Source organism: Tachypleus tridentatus, chromosome 12 (genome assembly GCF_004210375.1).
Source record: "Tachypleus tridentatus isolate NWPU-2018 chromosome 12, ASM421037v1, whole genome shotgun sequence".
Taxonomy (NCBI): Eukaryota; Metazoa; Arthropoda; class Merostomata; order Xiphosura; family Limulidae; genus Tachypleus; species Tachypleus tridentatus.
Window position 1 is genome coordinate 56,444,203 of NC_134836.1, and position 21,778 is coordinate 56,465,980.

The window sequence follows — 21,778 nt, forward strand, 5'->3', positions numbered from 1 at the left end:
ATGTGCTTAAGCGGTGAGATACATTGTCTGTCTGTCTGTCTCTGGTATTTGGGTATATATAATTTTTATATCCAGGAGGGTTTGTTTGTTTGTTTTTGAATTTCGCACAAAGCTACACGAGGGCTATCTGTGCTAGCCGTCCTTAATTTAGCAGTGTAAGACTAGAGGGAAGGCAGCTAGTCATCACCACCCACCGCCAACTCTAGGGCTACTCTTTTACCAACGAATAGTGGGACTGACCGTCACATTATAACGCCCCCACGGCTGAAAGGGCGAGCATCTTTGGCGCGACGGGAATGCGAACCCGCGACCCTCAGATTACAAGTCGCACGCTTGGCCATGTCGGGCCCCCAGGAGGGTTAGGTACACCAGACCTCTTCTTCCTTCCATGACATTGTTGAAATTGATTGATTAATATGGATTAATGTCAACTTTAAACTGGTCCTTTTCAGGACAATGTCCATTTATATTTTTCTTTCTTTTTTTTAAGTCTAGTACGTAGGTGGCTGTTTTAATTTAGCACTATTTTATTAATTATTATTATTTAAATTTGATTTTATTTAAAAATCAGATGTACAAATTTAATGGGGAAAGGAGTTGGAAGCAATAGCACCCTGGATATTGATGTGTAACACTGTGAATTTATCCATGTTTAACAGAGGTCATGATGTATGCTAACATTTGAGATACTGTGTTCTCTCATTGAACTGATCTGTATTGCCCGCGTCGAATAGAACGTCGGGAGAGCAAGCTGCAGCGCATGCGTCAAGCGATAACCTTTCCTACTTGCCAGGTGAGGAGGCAGAGATGCTGCTGAGCAAAGAGAGTTAAATATTTAGTATATTCGGCTAGAACTTCGTGATTCATTAGGCCTCGACGACAAGTTTGCTGAACGGTCGTGTCACATACCAGCAGAATGCGTTGCATCAAAACTGAAAAAACTATAGTTTCTGTCTGGATCATTCATTTTCTTTTTATCCTCCGCAACGGTGAGTTTAAACATTTTTAATGACCTCGTTTTCATATCTTACAATAGCATGTCATTACTTCAATTATGATTATAAATAATAGTATTTTAGAAATGCAAATAATTTTGCGATTTTTTGTGTAAACCAAGCCAAAATAATGACGTTAGATTACAACAGAGCATGGCAAGTGGTTGAAAACTTACAGACATTTAAGAAATGCTTCATCAAGCAAACGTTTTTTGTTTTATTAAATAGGCTTAAGTGAGTTTGTTCTATTTTTACTGGACTGGCATGGCCAATCGCGTAAGGCGTGCGACTCGTAATCCGAGGGTCGCGGGTTCGCGCCCGCGTCGCGCTCAACATGCTCGACCTCCCAGCCGTGGGGGTGTATAATGTGACGGTCAATCCCACTATTCGTTGGTAAAAGAGTAGCCCAAGAGTTGGGGGTGGGTGGTGATGACTAGCTGCTTTCCCTCTAGTCTTACACTGCTAAATTAGGGACGGCTAGCAGAGATAGCCCTCGAGTATCTTTGTGCGAAATTCCAAAACAAACAAACAAATTCTATTTTTATTTTTTAAATACTTAAAAATTATGAATTATACTCGTATTCCTTTTATAGAAATGACACACAATATTCCATAATTTAGAGAAGTCTTAACTTGTAGAAATACTTTATGAATATTTAGTAAATTCGCCAATATCCCACAATGCTTACAGCTATTTTGACAGAATAGGTTTCCATTATTGTCTTCATTCCATGGCTACCGTTGTGTTGGCATTTATCCAAAAAGTACAGTCACACGGAACTACAGATAGTCACAAGATACATTATTCTGTTGTTAGCGGCTGAAACCCATGATAAAGATAACTTTATATACAAGAAAGGAAATTCCTCTTTCCAATCAAACTTCATATCCGTCTATGACACAAAATCAATGTATTTGCACTCACAATTGCATTAATCCTAACACCTTATGGACGAGCTGTAGTGGAAAAAGTTCAAGCCACAAAACACATTTTCAATTGTATTGTTTACAAACTGAAACAAATACTGGAAAAACAATTATACAAGGTTTAGATACATATACTTAATATCAGCCTGTACATGAAACAACGCTCGAATGATTTTTCGTCTCCCACTGGTACAGCGGTAAGTCTTCGGATTTACAACGCTAAAATCAGGGGTTCGATTCCCCTCGGTAAACTCAGGAGACAGCCCAATGTGGCTTTGCTATAAGAAAACACACTCACCTATTGATATTTTTTTTCGACTAGTCCTCATCAAACATTGCAGAACATTATTAATAGATCAATTGTAATTTTATTTATTTGCTTTTAGAGAAAAGTTACATTGGGGTTTTGCCTTGTCCTGCGCCTGGAATCGAACCCCGAATTTTGGTGTTGTAAGTCCGTAAGCTTACTGCTGTCCCACCAAAGGACTTGCATAAGAAAGAAAAATGCATACTGGTATCAAATAGTACCATTCATAACCCATCTACTTCACTGTTATGGCAATCGGATATCTGACGTTCAGTCATATGATCTGAAACCGATTCATCTGTCCCCCAGCCTATGCTGTATATATATAAAATCACAGTTGTTAGTTGGAAATAAACCACAGAGCTTACTTAAATGGGTCAGAACTGTTTATGAACCATCAGAAGAGTGGAAGCCGGACAACAACTGCTTCGAATTGCCACTAGCTTCTCAAAGCATCTGTCGTTAATGTTCCGTGGAATAGCTTCCAAACCAATGGTACAGTTGTTAGACACCTAGACAAGACATAGGCCTCTATCTGCTGATTCTCACTCACTACAATCGCAAGGTAACTGAATTCTAGGCTGAATTAGATGTTCACAGCTGCAACCGGACAAAATCTCAGTTCTATAGGTGATTAGAAATTGACTTCAAAGGGCTGGCTATATGCCAGAAGTCCATTGAGATGTATTCCTCTCACAGCAAGGCCCAAAGAATCTCGATGCTTGTAAGGGGTATCAGAAACACTGAACTTCTGAATCAGCAACAGAAGCATTCCTTTCACAGATGAATCACGTTTCGTGCTGCAGTAATAAAACAGTATAGTGTTCTATATAATATAAGGACTACAGACTCAACCCACCCCATTCTTATATGGAAATGGGATGATATTATTGATGGAAACCTAGTGTAGGCAGAAATAAGAATTACAAATTCCCAATCACTCATGCGATTCACTACTTGTCGTTGAGTTATACCGATTTGGAGGAATTCCATCCTCAAGATCAAATTGAAAGAATAAAACTGAGCTTCATATAGTCGTGGAGCGCACGTAATGTATTTGATGTTTTAGGTTCTCTTTTAGTACCGCAAAACTCGAAGCACATATTCAACATCATAAGTGGTAGCATATGGAATGTATATATATGTGTGTGTGTGTATGTGTTTATGTATATTCAAGCGATAATATATAATTGATGAAAGAAAGTAAACATCCAAAAGCTGAAGTTTCTTAAGGAACAGTTACTTGGCAAGATAAAAAGGATATATATATATGTAAAGATGAAGTATAACTCCAGTTACTCTTGTTAACGAGGACTGTAAGCAGCTGTTTTATCGTGGTTAACATAACTTGTTAGATAACTGTACAGAAGTGATTATGAAACTGATGTCAATTTAAGCTGCCCCTAGTGGCACAGCGGAGAGGTATGTCTGCGAACTTACAACTCTAAAAACCGGGTTACGATACCCGTGGTGACAGAGCACAGCGACCTTTGAGTAGTTTTGCAATTAATTACAAACAAAAACAACAATTTAAACTAAATGAAAGTAATACCACAAAGTTTTTATCTGATATTCAATGATATCTCTGAAATTATAATTCCTGAAAAACTGAACCAACGACAATAAGTGAGCCTGATGTGTAAGAAACATGGCAGTCAAACCATTAAATAATTCATCATGATTAAATTTATATTAATTTGTAAAAAAAACCAAAAAAATTCGTGGGATAGTTCTCAGTAGAATTCATTAGAAGCTCGGCGTTTCTAAAGAGGTAATTTAATTTTTATCTTTTTCTGGATGTTCCAGTTTGACGATTAAGTTGATATGTCGTTCAGTCGGTAAACTTGACTAACGAACCACCCAGTTTTGAAGGGTTTGACTTTAAATTATACCGCTTTCGCGATACTTTGACTATTCAGAAGTATCTTCCAGTTTTGTACGAGCTACTCGTAACATAGAGCATAAGCTCTGGCACTCTTAGAAGTTAATAGATTGCTACGGACGTGGTAAAGCCTGTTAAATGAAATAATATGCAATTATCTATAGAGCAACTTTTGTGAATTAGTATTTTATTTTAAGCCACAAAAAGTACTTTTTTAAAACAAAAATAGGAAGAATGTTTATTTTGGAAACGGCTTCAAGGTTATATTATATATGTATATACTCAAGGCTATAGAGGTCTTTCTTTGACAGTAGTATATTCGACACATTGATTCACTCCTGTTTCAACTTTTACCTAGGCTATAATTTAAACTTTGTTTTAAAAAATTGTGCATTCACGATTCCTTCTACAGGACTTTTAGTGTTCATCTTATCAAATACTTTCATTCATTTCGCTCGTTTACGAGTAAGGTGTGATAGATCTGTGTAACCATGTGTTAGTATGAAAATAGTGCATCTTTCAGTACGACTCAGTCGAGTATTTTATTTGGTTATTTGAATTATTACGAATTGATAATTAAACAACGTATCGAATTAGTAGGTGCATGTGTTTTGACTGGATATATATTTAAGGTCCGCTTTTGAATATTGGTTTATAGCATATATTATTCTATGAAAAATAAATCCCCATTAGAATAAAGAAGTTTTATGAAGGGCCCGGCATGGCCAGGTGGTTAAGACACTCGACTTGTAATCCGAGGGTCACGGGTTCGAGTCACCGTCACACCAAACATGCTCGCCCTTTCAGCCGTGAGTGCGTTATAATGTGATGGTCATTGGTAAAAGAGTAGCTCAAGGGTTGGCGGTGGGTGATGATGACTAGCTGCCCTCCCTCTAGTCTTACACTGCAAAATTAGGGACGAGTAGCGTAGATAGCCCTCGCGTAACTTTGCGCGTAATTCAAAACAAACTTTTATGGAAACGATTGAACCTGATAAATTACAACATCCTGTTTGGTGACTTTTCGTTTCCCTCACTAAGACCTGAGCTGTTAATGATATATTTTTAATAGGTATCTTACCTTCAATTAGCATTATCTGTTCCTTATTATGTGATAAAAACTTAAAGGGAAGAAAAAGAATAAATTATCAATTAGATATTAACTGAAAATAAAAATAAAACTATATATGACAAGTGTCAACCGTGTGAAAACGTCGAACACCAGATGTGTACATACACTGACGTAACGTATGACAGCACATCAGTTATCAAATTCGACAGTCTAAAACAGACCAGCTGCTACCATTTCTACCCATAAAACAGAAACCCATGAATTATAATTATTAGACTAGTGTCCGTTTTCCCTAATACCCAGCTGTATTGGTATTGGCTTCCTCTCTCTTATTATTTGATTATTTCAATAAAAATTGAACACATGAAAAGCAAAAACCGATGTTATGAATACGTGTAATATCAACCAGCTGAACTAAATGTGTTTATATTCTAAGTTAAAATATATGAATGATGTCATCTCTTCCCACTCATCAAGTTGTCCGGGAGAGAAATCATAAACTATCTCGGTTGACAGAAAAGTAAAATAACATAAAATCATAAAGAATTAGCATCAATAAATGATACAACGGCCCCGAAATTAAAACTCCATTTAATCTTGAGACACGCGTTTAAAGAAATTTGGTGAAATACTAGTTAATAGTAATAAACACATTGGTCCGGCATGGCTAGATGAGTTAAGGTGTTCGACTAGTAATCCGTTCGTTGGTAAAAGAGTAGCCCAAAAGTTGGTAGTGATGACCAGCTGCCTTCCCTCTAGTCTTACACTGCAAAATTAGGGATGGCTACAGCAGATAGCCCTCGTGTAGCTTTGCGCGAAATTCAAAAAGGAAATGAACACATTTACGTATTTTTATCGTACTTGCTTGAGCAGTACATATACTAAAATTAGAACGATACAGTGAAGAGTAGTATTTTTATTGATTCTAGTTAAATGTCTAATATAAAAGATGTTCATTTCTAATTTCGCGCAAAGCTACTCGAGGGCTATCTGCTCCAGCCCTTCCTAATTTTACAGTGTAAGACTAGAGGGAGGGCAGCTAGTCATCACCACCGACCGCCAACTTTTGGGCTATTCTTTTACCAACGAATAGTGGGATTGACCGTGACATTATAACGCACCCACGGCTGAAAGGACGAATATGAAAGAAAAACAAAATCTAATCTTCAGTTTACCATTACATTCTTGGAAAAAAAAATCCCAAAAACTAATATATAAACAAAAACAGTTAATACCTAACTTTCAATACTTTCTACAGCGTTCTTCAAATTAACTAACAAAGATATTCTTGAATGCCATTATTTGGTTGGACTGATGTTGGACTTATTTAAAGTTTACTCTTTCTAATCATGTACTTTTTATTACAAATTTACGTCGGTTGTTTTCACTTGACTTCTGGTTCATAAATTGCAAGTTATGGAAATAAAATTACGTTTATAAAAAATGTGAGCCGAGTTATGTAATTTATAATATTGGATACAAGCTGTGTTTCTCTTTCAAACTTCGCTCTCGCAATGAGAGCTGTAATTTCCGAAACAATTTAAGGTAATCTTGCCTCGTTAACATTCAAGAACCGTTTAATTATATTCCTTCTTTAATGCTCATGGTACATTTTTGTATCTACGTTAAAATACTAATAATTATACAATGTTATGCAAAAATCCCTCTTCTCTTATCATATTGGTAAGAAACGATGTTAGATCTAACCGTTCTAATAACTTTTTATTTTCAAACGAAACCCAAAATTCCAGCGCTTTCGAATAGTTGAATATTTTTATTTATTGTCCATCCACGGTTCCCTCTGTCCCTTACCAACAGTTAGCAGCAAAATTTGTTCCCAATAGATAAGATTTTCCGTATCAATAGATTCCCCAGGTAGACTGGTGGAAAATAGCTTTGAACAGCTGATCACAGAAATAGCCTTTAATAAAGACAATCCTGTTAGACGGACACATTTCATCGAGTCCTTTTTTTTATCTTACAAGTCCATGCTCTGTCCCATTCTTTCAGTACTAATTTTAATGTCGCTGGATTTACACGGCTCAAATTAACACTTCAAATATCACAAAAGCATCGTATATGCACGAATATTTAGAGTGATTTCCGTAGTTGTGCAGAGACCCCAAGTGGAATCTCTAGTTAGCATCTGTATATATAATTCTAAATTATTATTTGACAAAATTTTATGTGTGTGTGTGTGTGTGTGTGTCCGCTCGTTATAAACGAACCACTGGGCCGAATGCCATCCAACTTGGGTTCCTGGAGTGTAAAATTGCGTGATTGGCGTTCGGAACTGATTTCCCAATGTCACACCCTGAGGTTACTGTCTTCTTCTATTGATCGGATGAGCCAGCTAGTAAATATATATACATATATTGAAAGGAAGAAATTAAGATCCAATTTACAACACTAGATAGATAATTTTCAACAAATATGTAAACAAAACGTTTTCTACAGACAATGAGACAGACTTACTCAAAATATGATGAAGAAAGCCGGCTTTCTCAGACTCACTATTTCAAACAACAGTTGTAAATACCAGCTGCACCGACAGGAGTGTATAATAGGCTACTTCCTGTCATTGTAATCACCTGTAGACCGTCTAGTTACAGATTTTCTGACTACGAATGCCCAACTGTGATCTAGTTTCAAGCAAAGCAGCTAAATATCATTTCTTCCCCATCTTTTCCTTTTTTAAATTATATATCCTTTAAAACGCAATAATGGTTTATTAAACTACGTTATGAACAATAAAACATGAAACTTTAACTGTTTTAATTAACACTGCTGTTGTTGCTTAGTCATTAGTTCCGTTTTCGTTCGAAGCGTTAGCAGTACGAAAATTTGTAGAAAACGTCTGTTTTATATTTCATTGCGTTAAAATAAGTTCGCATACAGTTCGAAATAATACCACTAATACACTGTAAAAATAATAGCACTGTTATACTGTAAAATAAAAAAAGAAAGATTGACAATCTTTCATGAAAGAGAACAGATAAAACAACACACTGTGTTTATGGATCCCTGTAATACATTACTTTACTTAGTACTTGTGGTAAGAACTTCAAATAACTGTCTACGGATTTACACGCTAAAATCAAGGGTTCGATTCCCTCGGTTGACTCAGCAGATAGCCCAGTGCGGCTTTGCTATAAGAAAAAACACACACTCGGGTAACTATATTTTGTTAAAAATCAGTTTTTATTCATAAACTATATATCTATAGCAGTTAACAAATAAAATATTCTGTGGTATGATCTGTACAAACATAGATACATTAGTTCTATCGGAATTCCACATCTGAAAGCAGTATATGATTTGTTTTTGTTTCTTTTGTGTTTTGAATTTCGCACAAAGCTTCTCGAGGGCTATCTGTGCTAGCCGTCCCTAATTTAGTAGTGTAAGACTAGAGGGAAAGCAGCTAGTCATCACCACCCACCGCCATCTCTTGGGCTAATCTTTTACCAACGAATACTGAGATTGACCGTCACTTATAACGCCCCCATGGCTGAAAGAGCGAGCATGTTTGGCGTGACGGGGATGCAAACCCGCCACCCTCAGATTACGAGTCGCACGCCTTAACCCACCTGGCCATGCCGGGCCAGCAGTATATTAAATATTTATATTCCACTGTTGAACAGTATAGATTTTCATTCAAAAACAAAGTTTGCTACCGCCAGCAAACAAGCAAAAATAGTGATGTATAGATTTATATATTCCTTAATATTATATAACGCAACTGTGACACACATATATATATATATATATTACTTGTCTGTGACATATATATATATTACTTGTCTGTGACACACACACACACACACACATATATATATATATATTACTTGTCTCGAGTCCAAACAGAAGCAAGAAAACCAATTTTGACATAAAACCTCCAAGACTGGTTTTGGTTTATCTTAAGCGTAGAGCTACACAATGGTTTGTATTTGGTCTGCCACCAAAACCCGGGTTTAGTGTCTTAAGCCTGCAGTGTTACTGCCAACCCACAGAGGTAGGAGTGGTATAAGTAATAACATTAACGGTTATCATGATGCATCTCCATGTGTAGTGTGTACAACGAAAACTATTATTTACTTTGAGAATATGGTTCAAACATAACTGGAGGTCAGTTACGAAACATCATTAAATATGGATCGAGTGACTTTCAGCAAGTAATATAAGTTCGTGATAATACATTTATTTTTTCACATTGTATGTTAGTAAGTAATATATATATATATGTGTGTGTGTGTGTGTGTGTCACAAACAAGTAATATATATCTGTGTGTCACAGTTGCGTTATATAATATTAAGGAAAATATAAATCTATACATCACTATTTTTGCTTGTTTGCTGGCGGTAGCAAACTTTGTTTTTGAATGAAAATCTATACTGTTCAACAGTGGAATATAAATATTTAATATACTGCTGGCCCGGCATGACCAGGTGGGTTATCTGAGGGTCGCGGGTTCGCATCTTCGTCGCGCCAAACATGCTTGCCCTTTCAGCCTTGAGGGAGTTAGAATGTGACGGTCAATCCCACTATTCGTTGATAAAAGAGCAGCCCACTGTAAAATTAGGGACAGCTATCGCAGAGAGCCGTCGTGAAGGTCTGCGCAAAATTCAAAACAAACCAAATCAACTCGGTTATCCCTAAGGGCTTTCACGGCTGAAACTGAGTTTTGTATGTGTATTCTTATAGCGAAGCCCCATCGAGCTCTCTGCTGTATCCACCGAGGTAATCCGTAACCCTGATTTTAGCGGGAGACAACCTGGTTTCTATACTCATGATCGGCACAGCTCAGGCAGCCCATTTTTCCAGCGTTATGCTTAACAATAAACAAACGAAATTATTTGGGTTAATTGTAGTGAATGAACAATGAAGTGCTTATATCATCCGAAAAAACAAACAGCAACGTATTGTTTAAAAAATTACTGTTTCGAAGGTTCTGGTTTATATGACATTGATGCAAGTGAGAGCTTAAAGTCTAAAGAGACAAAACGACATAAAAAACAAACAAATGTTTGTTCCATTCATAGAACTACAACTTAAAATCGATTCAAAATTTCAAAAATAAATAATACAAGTTAATAATATATACATAGATTTAGAATCATCGATAAATCTATTTGAAAGTAATTGTATGAAAGCGATCAGGATAAAGTAATTGAAAAACCCTCATGTTTCACGTGTGAGTAGATTGTTTTTAATTTCACGCGAAGCTGCACGAGGGCTATCTGCGCTAGCCGTCCCTAATTTAGAAATGTAAGACTAGAGAGAAGGCAGCTAGTCATCACCACCCACCGCCAACTCTTGGGCTACTCTTTTACCGACGAATAGTGGGATTAACCGTAACGTAATAACGCCCCCACGGCTGAAAGGGCGCGTATGTTTGATGTGACGATGATAACATGTAAATGATATTCATAAACATACGCCACTAATAACAGCAAAACTGCAGTTTAAACATTTTAAGAGATGTTGTCGTTTTCACTATTTACGCCACCTATGGTCTTTACTTATTTTTTATTGTTTATGAGAGTAGGGTGGAGTGGTGATTATTTACTTAGATATCTGAACCTGATATTTTATTTGGTCAACTCAACTTGAAACCAAATAATCGCAGAGACAGAAATATGATCCCTGGATCTATTATGAAATCGTTAATAGAAATATGTCTTTTATTAAGAACGTTACGTACGCTGTGTTCCATTCCTCAGCCAGTTCTCAACGGTTAAACTTAAACGTTAAAGTAAATTTCTGATACGGAATATACGGAGTGTACCTAATATGATATTTATAGATAAATTTGAATGGATTATAGAATATACAAAAATTAGGTTACCATGCTTTGAGGCTCTCTCTCTCGGGTTTTGGGTAATATGGACCCTGGAGGGTAAGGTGCCATTTGACCTCTTCCTCCTTCCTTTACTTTCACGGTCATGCTGTATGAGTAGGTATAGCTACTGCTTTAGGGTCAAAGTGGTCTGAGTTTACTCTGACCCTTTTCAGGGCAATGTCCATGTACTAGTTTCGTACATTATAGATATTATATGCCCTATCAGCAGGAAGTCTGGTTTGATGATGGCCTTTTTTTAACTCCCTTATATAAATATATATATTTATATATTTATTTGTTATTATTATTATACTTTTATTATCTTTTATGATGAAAGTATATATGGATCTGTTGAGGCTAAACCTTCTAAGTTTTTGTTTGAGTTAAAACCAAAACTAAACACTTCTTATCTATGCTCTGCTGGGCCCGACATGGCCAAGCGTGTTAAGGCGTGCGACTCGTAATCCGAGGGTCGCGGGTTCGCATCTCCGTCACGCCAAACATGCCCGCCCTTTCAGCCGTGCGGGCGTTATAATGTGACGGTCACTCCCACCATTCGTTGGTAAAAGAGTATCCCAAGAGGTGGCGGTGGGCGGTGATGACTAGCTGCCTTCCCTCTAGTCTTACACTGCTAAATTAGGGACGGCTAGCATAGATAGCCCTCGAGTAGCTTTGTGCGAAGTTCAAAAACAAACAAACAAACAAACAAACTATGCTCTGCCTCCCCTCGAATATAGAAATGCTGCTTTAAGCGTTGCAAGTCCGAAGGCATACCGCTGTGCCACCGATGGAGACATTCAAAGTATGAAAAACTTATCTCTATCACGCTGGATCTGTAGTTTATTTTGCTAAGTTTGCTCGTCTCCTAGACTTAACAAATCAATACGTTAAATGAAAACTGATTTTAACTTATCTTGCACACACAAATACATAATAAACTTAGCTACAACAAGCGTTTTAATTAATAGATTCGATCATGAAAAGCGAATTAAGATTATCGAAAGCGACTATACCATTGTTTAATGCGTAACGTAATACGACTAATAAAGAAACCGAAACTGATATTTCAACTGATTCACATGTTGAGTATTTAGTTCCTTTTTTTACTACTTGCAGTGGGAGTCAACCTTTGCATGTGAGCCATGGCATGGCCATGTGGTTAGGGCGCTGGACTCGTAATCGGAGGGTCGCGGGTTTGAATACCCGTCACACCAAACATGCTCGCCCTTTCAACTGTGGGGACGTTATAATGTGACGATAAATCCCACTATTCGTTGGTAAAAGAGTAGCCCAAGAGTTGGCGGTGGGTGGTGATGACTAGCTGCCTTCCCTCTAGTCTTACACTACTAAATTAGGGAAGGCCAGCGCAGACAGCCCCTCGTGTAGCTTTGCGCGTATTTCAAAACCAAACCCTTGCATATAATCATCAACTCAGTCACGATGTGTCAATGCTCGGACACCTGCATGATCACGTGAGAAATAAAACTCTGATGGGTTCGCACATATGGAAGTCATCTGTTTAATGTTTAATCTGTTTAATTTGCATATTAGTTATCCTATTTTCTATTACGTTAATCTATACATATAGAACGTTAAACTAATGCACTTATTTACGTATTTATCTCGCTTAAAACTAATAAAATGAAGAAAGGCGACTGTTAAATAAGTTTAATTTCCATGACACACCTTACCATAGACACATCTTAGTACCGTGAACTCTGTACGTACAAGTCAAGGTTATAATTAACAGTATAAAGACGTTTCGTGCGTCTAGAATTAGGGCAAAAACCCATAGTTTAAGTTCTATATTCAGATGTAATGACTTCATCAAAGTGCTGTGCGACAGTCATTGTTTACAAAACAACAATATACAACCAACAGAATTTGGAACATTATTTCCATGGGTTAAGTATTTTTGCCATGCAATTTTGATAACCTTTTATTAAAAAAGCATATTCTATGGATTGTAAAGGTAATTATATGTACATTTTTACATTAAATACTGTAATGTTCACATATACACCCTGGCATTGCGTCAGGAGGATATAAGCCCTCTACAGCGCATTTTTTTCCAATTTCGTAAACTATTTTTATATTAATTTATGATTAACTAATTTGATTTTGATATTGTATAATATTTGCTGTACAACAACCATTAAACTACATAAAACTTACTATACCTTGGTTCATTGCTTATAAATACCCGATTCACTCGTTGTACATGCTTTCTTTGATAAAATAATTCTTAACGTGTTTATGTAGACAATAATTCACTTCTATATCTTCGTGTGATGTAACAATTCTAACCCTTCCCACCACTTTTCAGTCAGAACGTACATTGTTACAAAAAAAAAGGTTTTACACACAACATTATCAGCTTAATAAGTTAGAAAACTCAGTTGGTGTGTATTGTAATCACAGTTTTGTTTACGTGGTATTAATGCGCGATTAGTGAAATGGTGGCTTTATTTTTCAGAAAGCTAACGTCTGACAACTATAGTTTGTAATGTGAGATATCTTTACTCTCAGAAAAGGTTGTCTGAGAAGTTCCCTTCTACTAGAAGTCTGTAAGAGACTGCTGGAGCCTCTTTCCTTTGTTTATTTGCACAGAGAGAATCCTCTTTCACACTTTCTCTCCATCTTAGGTCGGCTTTCTTTCTATTTACTCTTTATGTCTACTTTTGATGATTGAAATCTTAGAGAACTCTTATGAGAAATAAATGTTAAATCTATCTACTGCAGTATTTAGTTTCTTGTCCTTGGAGCCTGATCAGTATCCGTCTTCTCACAACGTAGAGTATTAATCAAATAACCTTTTCAGAGTAATATCTCAGATCCAGTTAGATACTAAAGCCACACGCACCTGGATAGTTTATCTTTAACAACTTTATCACAATTTACATTAAAAGTAACTGTGGCCATTACTCAAGTGTTCAAAGGCAAAACTGTATGCCTTAATTATATTAATTATCAGTGCTTGTTGTGGTTTTGAACAATCTAAATAGCTTCTGGTGTTCCATTAAATATATTCTCATGGCAACCTGGAAACGTGGTGACGTTGTTCTTGATGTCAGTGAATCGTGACTTATGTATTGTTGCTGTGTTCCATACTCTCTTACAGTGAGTACATTAGGTAATGAAAGTCAAAACCCTTAGTAAATGCATCTACTACTATGTTGTACCAGTTCATTACCAGCAGTTCGAGTGTGCCTGACTTGGGCTTGCTTAAATTTATTCTTCTGACTGCTTCTATGTCGATAGTTTCAAACGTATTGCTGTGTTAGAACCTTGTTTCATTTCTCGATTTAGTGCGCTCTTACGTTGATACAATAAACCAATAACCGCGCTTTTGTGAGCCACGAATTATCATAATTTGTATATGCAGGAGAAGGCCGAAGAATTACGTTATCATTAACCGCTGTTAGTTCATATGTCCCTAAAAGGATCCGAGTTTAACCAAAAAATATGGCTGAGTTGAATCAATTTTGGATTAAGTATTCACTCTGGGGCAGAAGTCTCGTATGCAACAGTGATAATTATTGAGTGAACTAAACCTAAAAAGAATTGACCATATACATCAACAGCTTCTGTGACAGGCTATGGGTTTAAGAATGCCATAACTCTAAGGATGCATAAGTGTAATCTTAACGTATTTATGATTAAACTATCTTCAACGGTTTACAGAATAAAGATTTATTACTTCTAGACTGCTTACTAGTACAAAACATGGCTTTAAAACCAATCATTCTTCTTTTCTGTTTCATAACAACTATTTCGTATCTATCTCATATGTTTTTGCCTGCTTTTGTCAGGTTGATCTATTTTTCGTACACTCCAAGGTCGTGAAGGTAGATTATGAGTAGGCTTCGTGACATTACACTAATAGCTTCGGTTACCAGGTTTCTTAGACGGCTTCAGTTGTACAACAGCTTTAAAATTATGTGCCATATTTATGAATCAAAACTTCTCGTAAATGGTGATTTTTAAACCTATTGTATTTCTGTTACACGGTTACAATATTCTGTTCAGATTTAACTGTCAATCAATATTTCTCTGAAAACTTTCTACGTGTAGTTTCTACAAGTTATAATATCTAGGATTTGTTTTGTTTCGTCCTGAAAACTATACAATGAATTATCTGAGTTGTATCCGCCGTGGGGGATCGAACCATCTAGACGTTTAACATTTAATGCAAGCATAAGATCAATTCCAAACGAATAACTTCAAAATAAGAAAATATTCCTGTGAATACCTGATTTTAATTAGTCCACATTTCGAAACTTTATACAAATAGAATTCGCCTGAGTACTTGCAACTTGAGGATGGTATAATAGTCAACAATATTCCACGCCTTAAGTAAGGAAGTTTCATTCCAACGAAACTAAGAAAATGTTTATTTGCTATAACTCCAACTTATGTTTAGATAATCAAAACCTAATGCAATTAAAAAGAGAATCACAAAGGACAAAATATATTGATTTAGGTTATCTAGAAACATCTCTCGTCAAAACAAAAGCTTTAAAATATTTGTAACTTAACTTTGTTTTCCTTGCATTAAATTACAAAATTCTGTAATTTCTGTTTGGAAAACGAGAAAATCTAAAAAGAGAAAATAATTGTAATTCAATTTTCTTAGCTTTCTCAAACCTAAATAAATTTCTATATTAAGAAATAACTAAGTAGCACTGGTAATTATTTCTATCACTGTTACATGTCCGCAAAACTGACTGAGAACAGTTTTGGAATTCCTTATCAAATAAAAGTTATTATAAAACTGAATGGTTGTTTGATTTTTACGTGAAACATTTCACAATAACAAATATTTGTAGGAAGTGCTACCAACGATAACATGTTAAATAATATGTTTTGCAACACATTTAAACATAAAGATATTATAGTATAAAAATGGTTTATTCACCTACCATTTGCTTATTGTTTCAGAAGCTTTGTTCACTAATATGTTTATCACTCCACTCATCAAGTATAGCTCAGGTAACGTGTTTAGCCTACTGATTCAGGTAAATGTATGTTGTAAGAATCAGCTATTCTGTGTTTGTGACTTGACCAATATTTATATTTTAACAATTATTTGTTGTTCTTCTCTAGTCTCATAATGATATGTGATTTTTTTATCAACACGCATGTACACCTAAGAAACGATGTTACATCTGGTTCTCCTTTATTGTTTTATTTTTTTCACTTTCTGAATGATTGAGTGTGATATTAATTCTTTTATAAAATCAAAATCATGAAATATTTTACAGTTGTAATCCTTAACATAAATTATTTTCACATGCTTTCTATACATTTTATTTACTATTTTCCAACCTGTGCGATACATGGGACTAAACGGCTAGGTCAAAGGCTCCAAGGTTTAGGTGTAGCTGTTCCTAATTTAGAACTACTGACCAATCAGGAGTATAAATCAGCAGTACTCGCTACCTACACGTTTCTCTCAAAGGAATAGTGGGATTTACTGTCACTTTTATGCTACTTTCCAAATTCTAAATTTGGAGTGTTAGGGAGATCCATCGGTTCACTTGAACCTCAGAACTTTCGATCTGCAGCCCAGTAAGCTGCTATCCCAATATTTATATCACCTTACAAGTTAACATAAATGATAAACATGTGTAAAATTATTTGATGATACTTCCAAATCTATGTTTTATTTCTTTTAATACTAAACGAAGTTATAGTTAATACAGGTATTTACGTTTGCTCAAAGGTACTAAGCATTTTTTTTCTTTCTTTTAAAAGGAGCCGAAAGCCTGGCCATTACCAGTCTGTCTGTGCCCCATCTGGTTGAGAATGGTACGAGAGAGTACATTGATTTGGACTGTGCATATAACTTCACAGAAGACGACGAGCAGCTGGTAGTTAAATGGTATCACAACGAGGATCCTAATCCCATTTACCAATGGATACCGGAGCTTAACTCTCGTCGTTTCTCAGAAAAATTCCAGGATAGAGTTGACAGGAGTTTCTCTCTTTCGCCTTCAGATAATTTCACGAAATATAGAGGATTTCGGATTCTCAACCCAACCACAGAAATCAGCGGGAAGTACTCTTGTCACGTCGCTTCGCTAAACGGCATAGATGACGCAAATAAAGATATGATAGTTTATGGTTAGTGTCCATAATTGTTTTTTTACGAATCTTTTTACCTCTTTGAGGAGATTTCTTTGTTGTTGTTATATTGCGTTCTTCACTAGCGATTTAACTTGTGTTACCGTTCAGCAAAAGTAAAACTGTAGAAATGAATTATTAAAGAGAAAATTCACACGTATAACAAAGACTTAAATGTTGTCTCTCAGAGAAACAGAGCTGCTGCACATTAAAATAAACATAAGAATGGTTTATATTGCATTTGTGTTTCAGCATATGAGTATATATACCTAATATATAATATAATATATATATATATACATAATATAATATATAATATATATATATATACATAATATAATATATAATATATATATACCTAATATATAATATAATATATATATATATACATAATATAATATATAATATATATATATACCTAATATATAATATAATATATATATATATACATAATATAATATATAATATATATATATACCTAATATATAATATAATATATATATATACCTAATATAAAATATAATATATATATATACCTAATATAAAATATAATATATATATATACCTAATATATAATATAATATATATATATACCTAATATAAAATATAATATATATATATATATACCTAATATATAATGTAATATATATATACCTAATATAAAATATAATATATATATATATATACCTAATATATGATATAATATATATATATACCTAATATAAAATATAATATATATATATACCTAATATATAATATAATATATATATATACCTAATATAATACTATAAGCAATTTTTCATCCTCAAATTTTTCACTTAACAAGGAGGAAAGCTTCCTTCATCTCTCACCAGGAATTTCATACTCAAACCAACTTCTTTACATATGGACTGGCATGGCCAAGCGTGTTAAGGCGTTGGACTCGTAATCCGAGGGCCGCGGGTTCGAATCACGGTCACACCAAAACATGCTCACCCTTTCAGCCGTGGGGGCGTTATAATGTGACGGTAAATCTTACCATTCGTTGGTTAAAAAGTAGCCCAAGAGATGGCGGTGGGTAGTGATGACTAGCCTTTTTTTTTTGCGTGAAATTTAAAACGAACCAAATTGTCATTAATAACGTTTTTACTGCAGCTCTTCATGGAATCTCATGTTACCATTAAATTAACTGAGCATTACAGTGCATTAGCTTCGCGCATTTCTTTTATAATTTACACTGGGTTGTTCTATAGACAATAGCGCACTGTTAGAGTAACGCTATAGGTGTTGAATATAGCTTGAACATTTAGGCCTCATTAAAAACTGATACACCAAGCTGTGTTTTAACCACATATAACTGATACGAAATAATAAGAGCAGAGTTACTTACTGAATCAAATATTTTTAAAAGCATAGAGAATGAAATTCAAGTGTTCTTTAGTGCAAAAATAACGAAAAGAAAAATCTTAAGTAAAAGAAGTCAAAACGTTCAGAATCTATAACGAAAGAAGCAAAATTCGAATTAAATAGCGATATAATAGATTATGTCTGCTATAATAAGAACATCTAAACCAAATACATGAACTATTGATCAATACAGATCATACACAAATTAAACCCAAAACTGTTCATCGTTGGATGAACTCACTGCCCCCAATTGGTACAACGGTAAGCCTACAGATTTACAACGCTAAAATCAGGGGTTCGATTCTCCTTGGTGAGCTCAGCAAATAGCTCGATGTGGCTTTGCTATAGAAAACACAATAGACTCAGCTGTTTGTTACTATTATTATTACCCCTAGTGTAAGTTTGTGGAATTACAAAGATACAAATTTCATGTTCAATTCCCTATGACAGTGGTTACCAACCTTTTTTATGCCCCACACCCCTAAAAAAATTTAATATGTTCTCGCACCCCTCACAGTAATTATTTATTTAACAATAAACGTGAAGGTGGCCAAAACAAAGTTTTATAATGTTATCTCGCAGCCCCCAAAGGGGTGCGAGCGCTCCTGGTTGGGAACCACTGCCTTATTGTTACAAAGCGAAGATAGTTCATTGTGTAGCTTCGCGCTAAAACAAAACACAAACACAATTCTAGTTAACAATATAAGTACTGGAAGCTTGAGTTATTTTAAACACATCTGATAGTTACTTTGTTCGTCATATATTGATTAAAAACAAACAGCACTATGAAAACAGAGCGTTGAGCAGTCTTCAGTTACAACGTTTCTCCATGATTGCAATTATATGTTATTGTGCTTGGACTAACGTTAACACTAGATCAAAAGATTACTGAATATTACAGTTATATGTTATTGTGCTTGGACTAACGTTAACACTACCTTAGGAGATTACTGTATATTACAGTTATATGTTATTGTGCTTGGACTAACGTTAACACTAGCTTAGAAGATTACTGTAGATTACAGTTATATGTTATTGTGCTTGGACTAACGTTAACACTAGCTCAGGAGATTACTGTAGATTACAGTTATATGTTATTGTGCTTGGACTAACGTTATTACTAGCTTAGAAGATTACTGTAGATTACAGTTATATGTTCTTGTGCTTGGACTAACGTTAACACTAGCTCAGGAGATTACTGTAAATTACAGTTATATGTTATTGTGCTTGGACTAACGTTATTACTAGCATAGGAAAATACTCTAGATTACAGTTATATGTTACTGTGCTTGGTCTAACGTTATTACTAGCATAGGAAAATACACTAGATTACAGTTATATGTTATTGTGCTTGGACTAACGTTAACACTAGCTCAAAAGATTACTGTAGATTACAGTTATATGTTATTGTGCTTGGACTAACGTTACTACTAGCTCGGGAGAATACTGTAGATTACAGTTATATGTTATTGTACTTGGACTAACGTTATTACTAGCATAGGAAAATACTCTAGATTACAGTTATATGTTACTGTGCTTGGTCTAACGTTAACACTAGCTTAGGAGATTACTGTAGATTACAGTTATATGTTATTGTGCTTGGACTAACGTTATTACTAGCTTAGGAGAATACTGTAGATTACAGTTATATGTTATTGTGCTTGGACTAACGTTAACACTAGCTTAGAAGATTACTGTGGATTACAGTTATATGTTATTGTGCTTGGACTAACGTTAACACTAGCTTAGGAGATTACTGTAGATTACAGTTATATGTTATTGTGCTTGGACTAACGTTGTTACTAGCTTAGGAGATTACTGTAGATTACAGTTATAATATTTTATTGTGCTTGGACTAACGTTAACACTAGCTTAGGAGATTACTGTAGATTACAGTTATATGTTATTGTGCTTGCACTAACGTTGATACTAGCTTAGGAGATTACTGTAGATTACAGTTATATGTTATTGTGCTTGGACTAACGTTAACACTAGCTTAAAAGATTACTGTAGATTACAGTTATATGTTATTGTGCTTGGTCTAACGTTGTTACTAGCTTAGGACATTACTGTAGATTACAGTTATATGTTATTGTGCTTGGACTAACGTTAACACAAGCTTAGGAGATTACTGTAAATTACAGTTATATGTTATTGTGCTTGGACTAACGTTATTACTAGCTTAGGAGAATACTGTAGATTACAGTTATATGTTATTGTACTTGGACTAACGTTATTACTAGCTTAGGAAAATACTGTAGATTACAGTTATATGTTATTGTGCTTGGACTAACGTTATTACTAGCTTAGGAGATTACTGTAGATTACAGTTATATGTTATTGTGTTTGGTCTAACGTTATTACTAGCTTAGGAGATTACTGTAGATTACAGTTATATGTTATTGTGCTTGGACTAACGTTAACACTAGCTTAAAAGATTACTGTAGATTACAGTTATAAATTATTGTGCTTGGAATAACGTTATTACTAGCTTAAAAGATTACTGTAGATTACAGTTATATGTTATTGTGCTTGGTCCAACGTTATTACTAGCTTAGGAGATTACTGTAGATTACAGTTATATGTTATTGTGCTTGGTCTAACGTTTTTACTAGCTAAGGAGATTACTGTAGATTACAGTTATATGTTATTGTGCGTGGACTAACGTTATTACTAGCTTACGAGAATACTGTAGATTACAGTTATATGTTATTGTGCTTGGACTAACGTTAACACTAGCTTAGGAAAATACTGTAGATTACAGTTATATGTTATTGTGCTTGGTCTAACGTTCTTACTAGCTTAGGAGATTACTGTAGATTACAGTTATATGTTATTGTGCTTGGTCTAACGTTTTTACTAGCTCAGGAAAATACTGTAGATTACAGTTATATGTTATTGTGCTTGGTCTAACGTTATTACTAACTTAGGAGATTACTGTAGATTACAGTTATATGTTATTGTGCTTGGACTAACGTTAACACTAGCTTAAAAGATTACTGTAGATTACAGTTATATGTTATTGTGCTTGGACTAACGTTAACACTAGCTCAGGAGATTACTGTAGATTACAGTTATAAATTATTGTGCTTGGACTAACGTTATTACTAGCTTAGGAGATTACTGTAGATTACAGTTATATGTTATTGTGCTTGGACTAACGTTAACTCTAGCTTAGGACATTACTGTAGATTACAGTTATATGTTATTGTGCTTGGACTAACGTTATTACTAGCTTAGGAGA

The 21,778-nt window shown here is 34.9% G+C and overlaps 1 protein-coding gene across 1 annotated transcript in view; it reads left to right on the forward strand.

The window, feature by feature from the left end:
* Positions 1–776: 776 nt before the first annotated feature.
* The window catches only part of LOC143233367 (uncharacterized), a 90,695-nt gene continuing 69,693 nt past the window's right edge, over positions 777–21,778 (forward strand). Inside the window, exons 1-2 of the mRNA XM_076469549.1 lie at positions 777–989; positions 16,780–17,148. Coding sequence (XP_076325664.1) covers positions 917–989; positions 16,780–17,148 — 442 coding nt within the window. The 5' untranslated portion in view covers positions 777–916. The remainder of the gene's footprint in view (positions 990–16,779; positions 17,149–21,778) is intronic.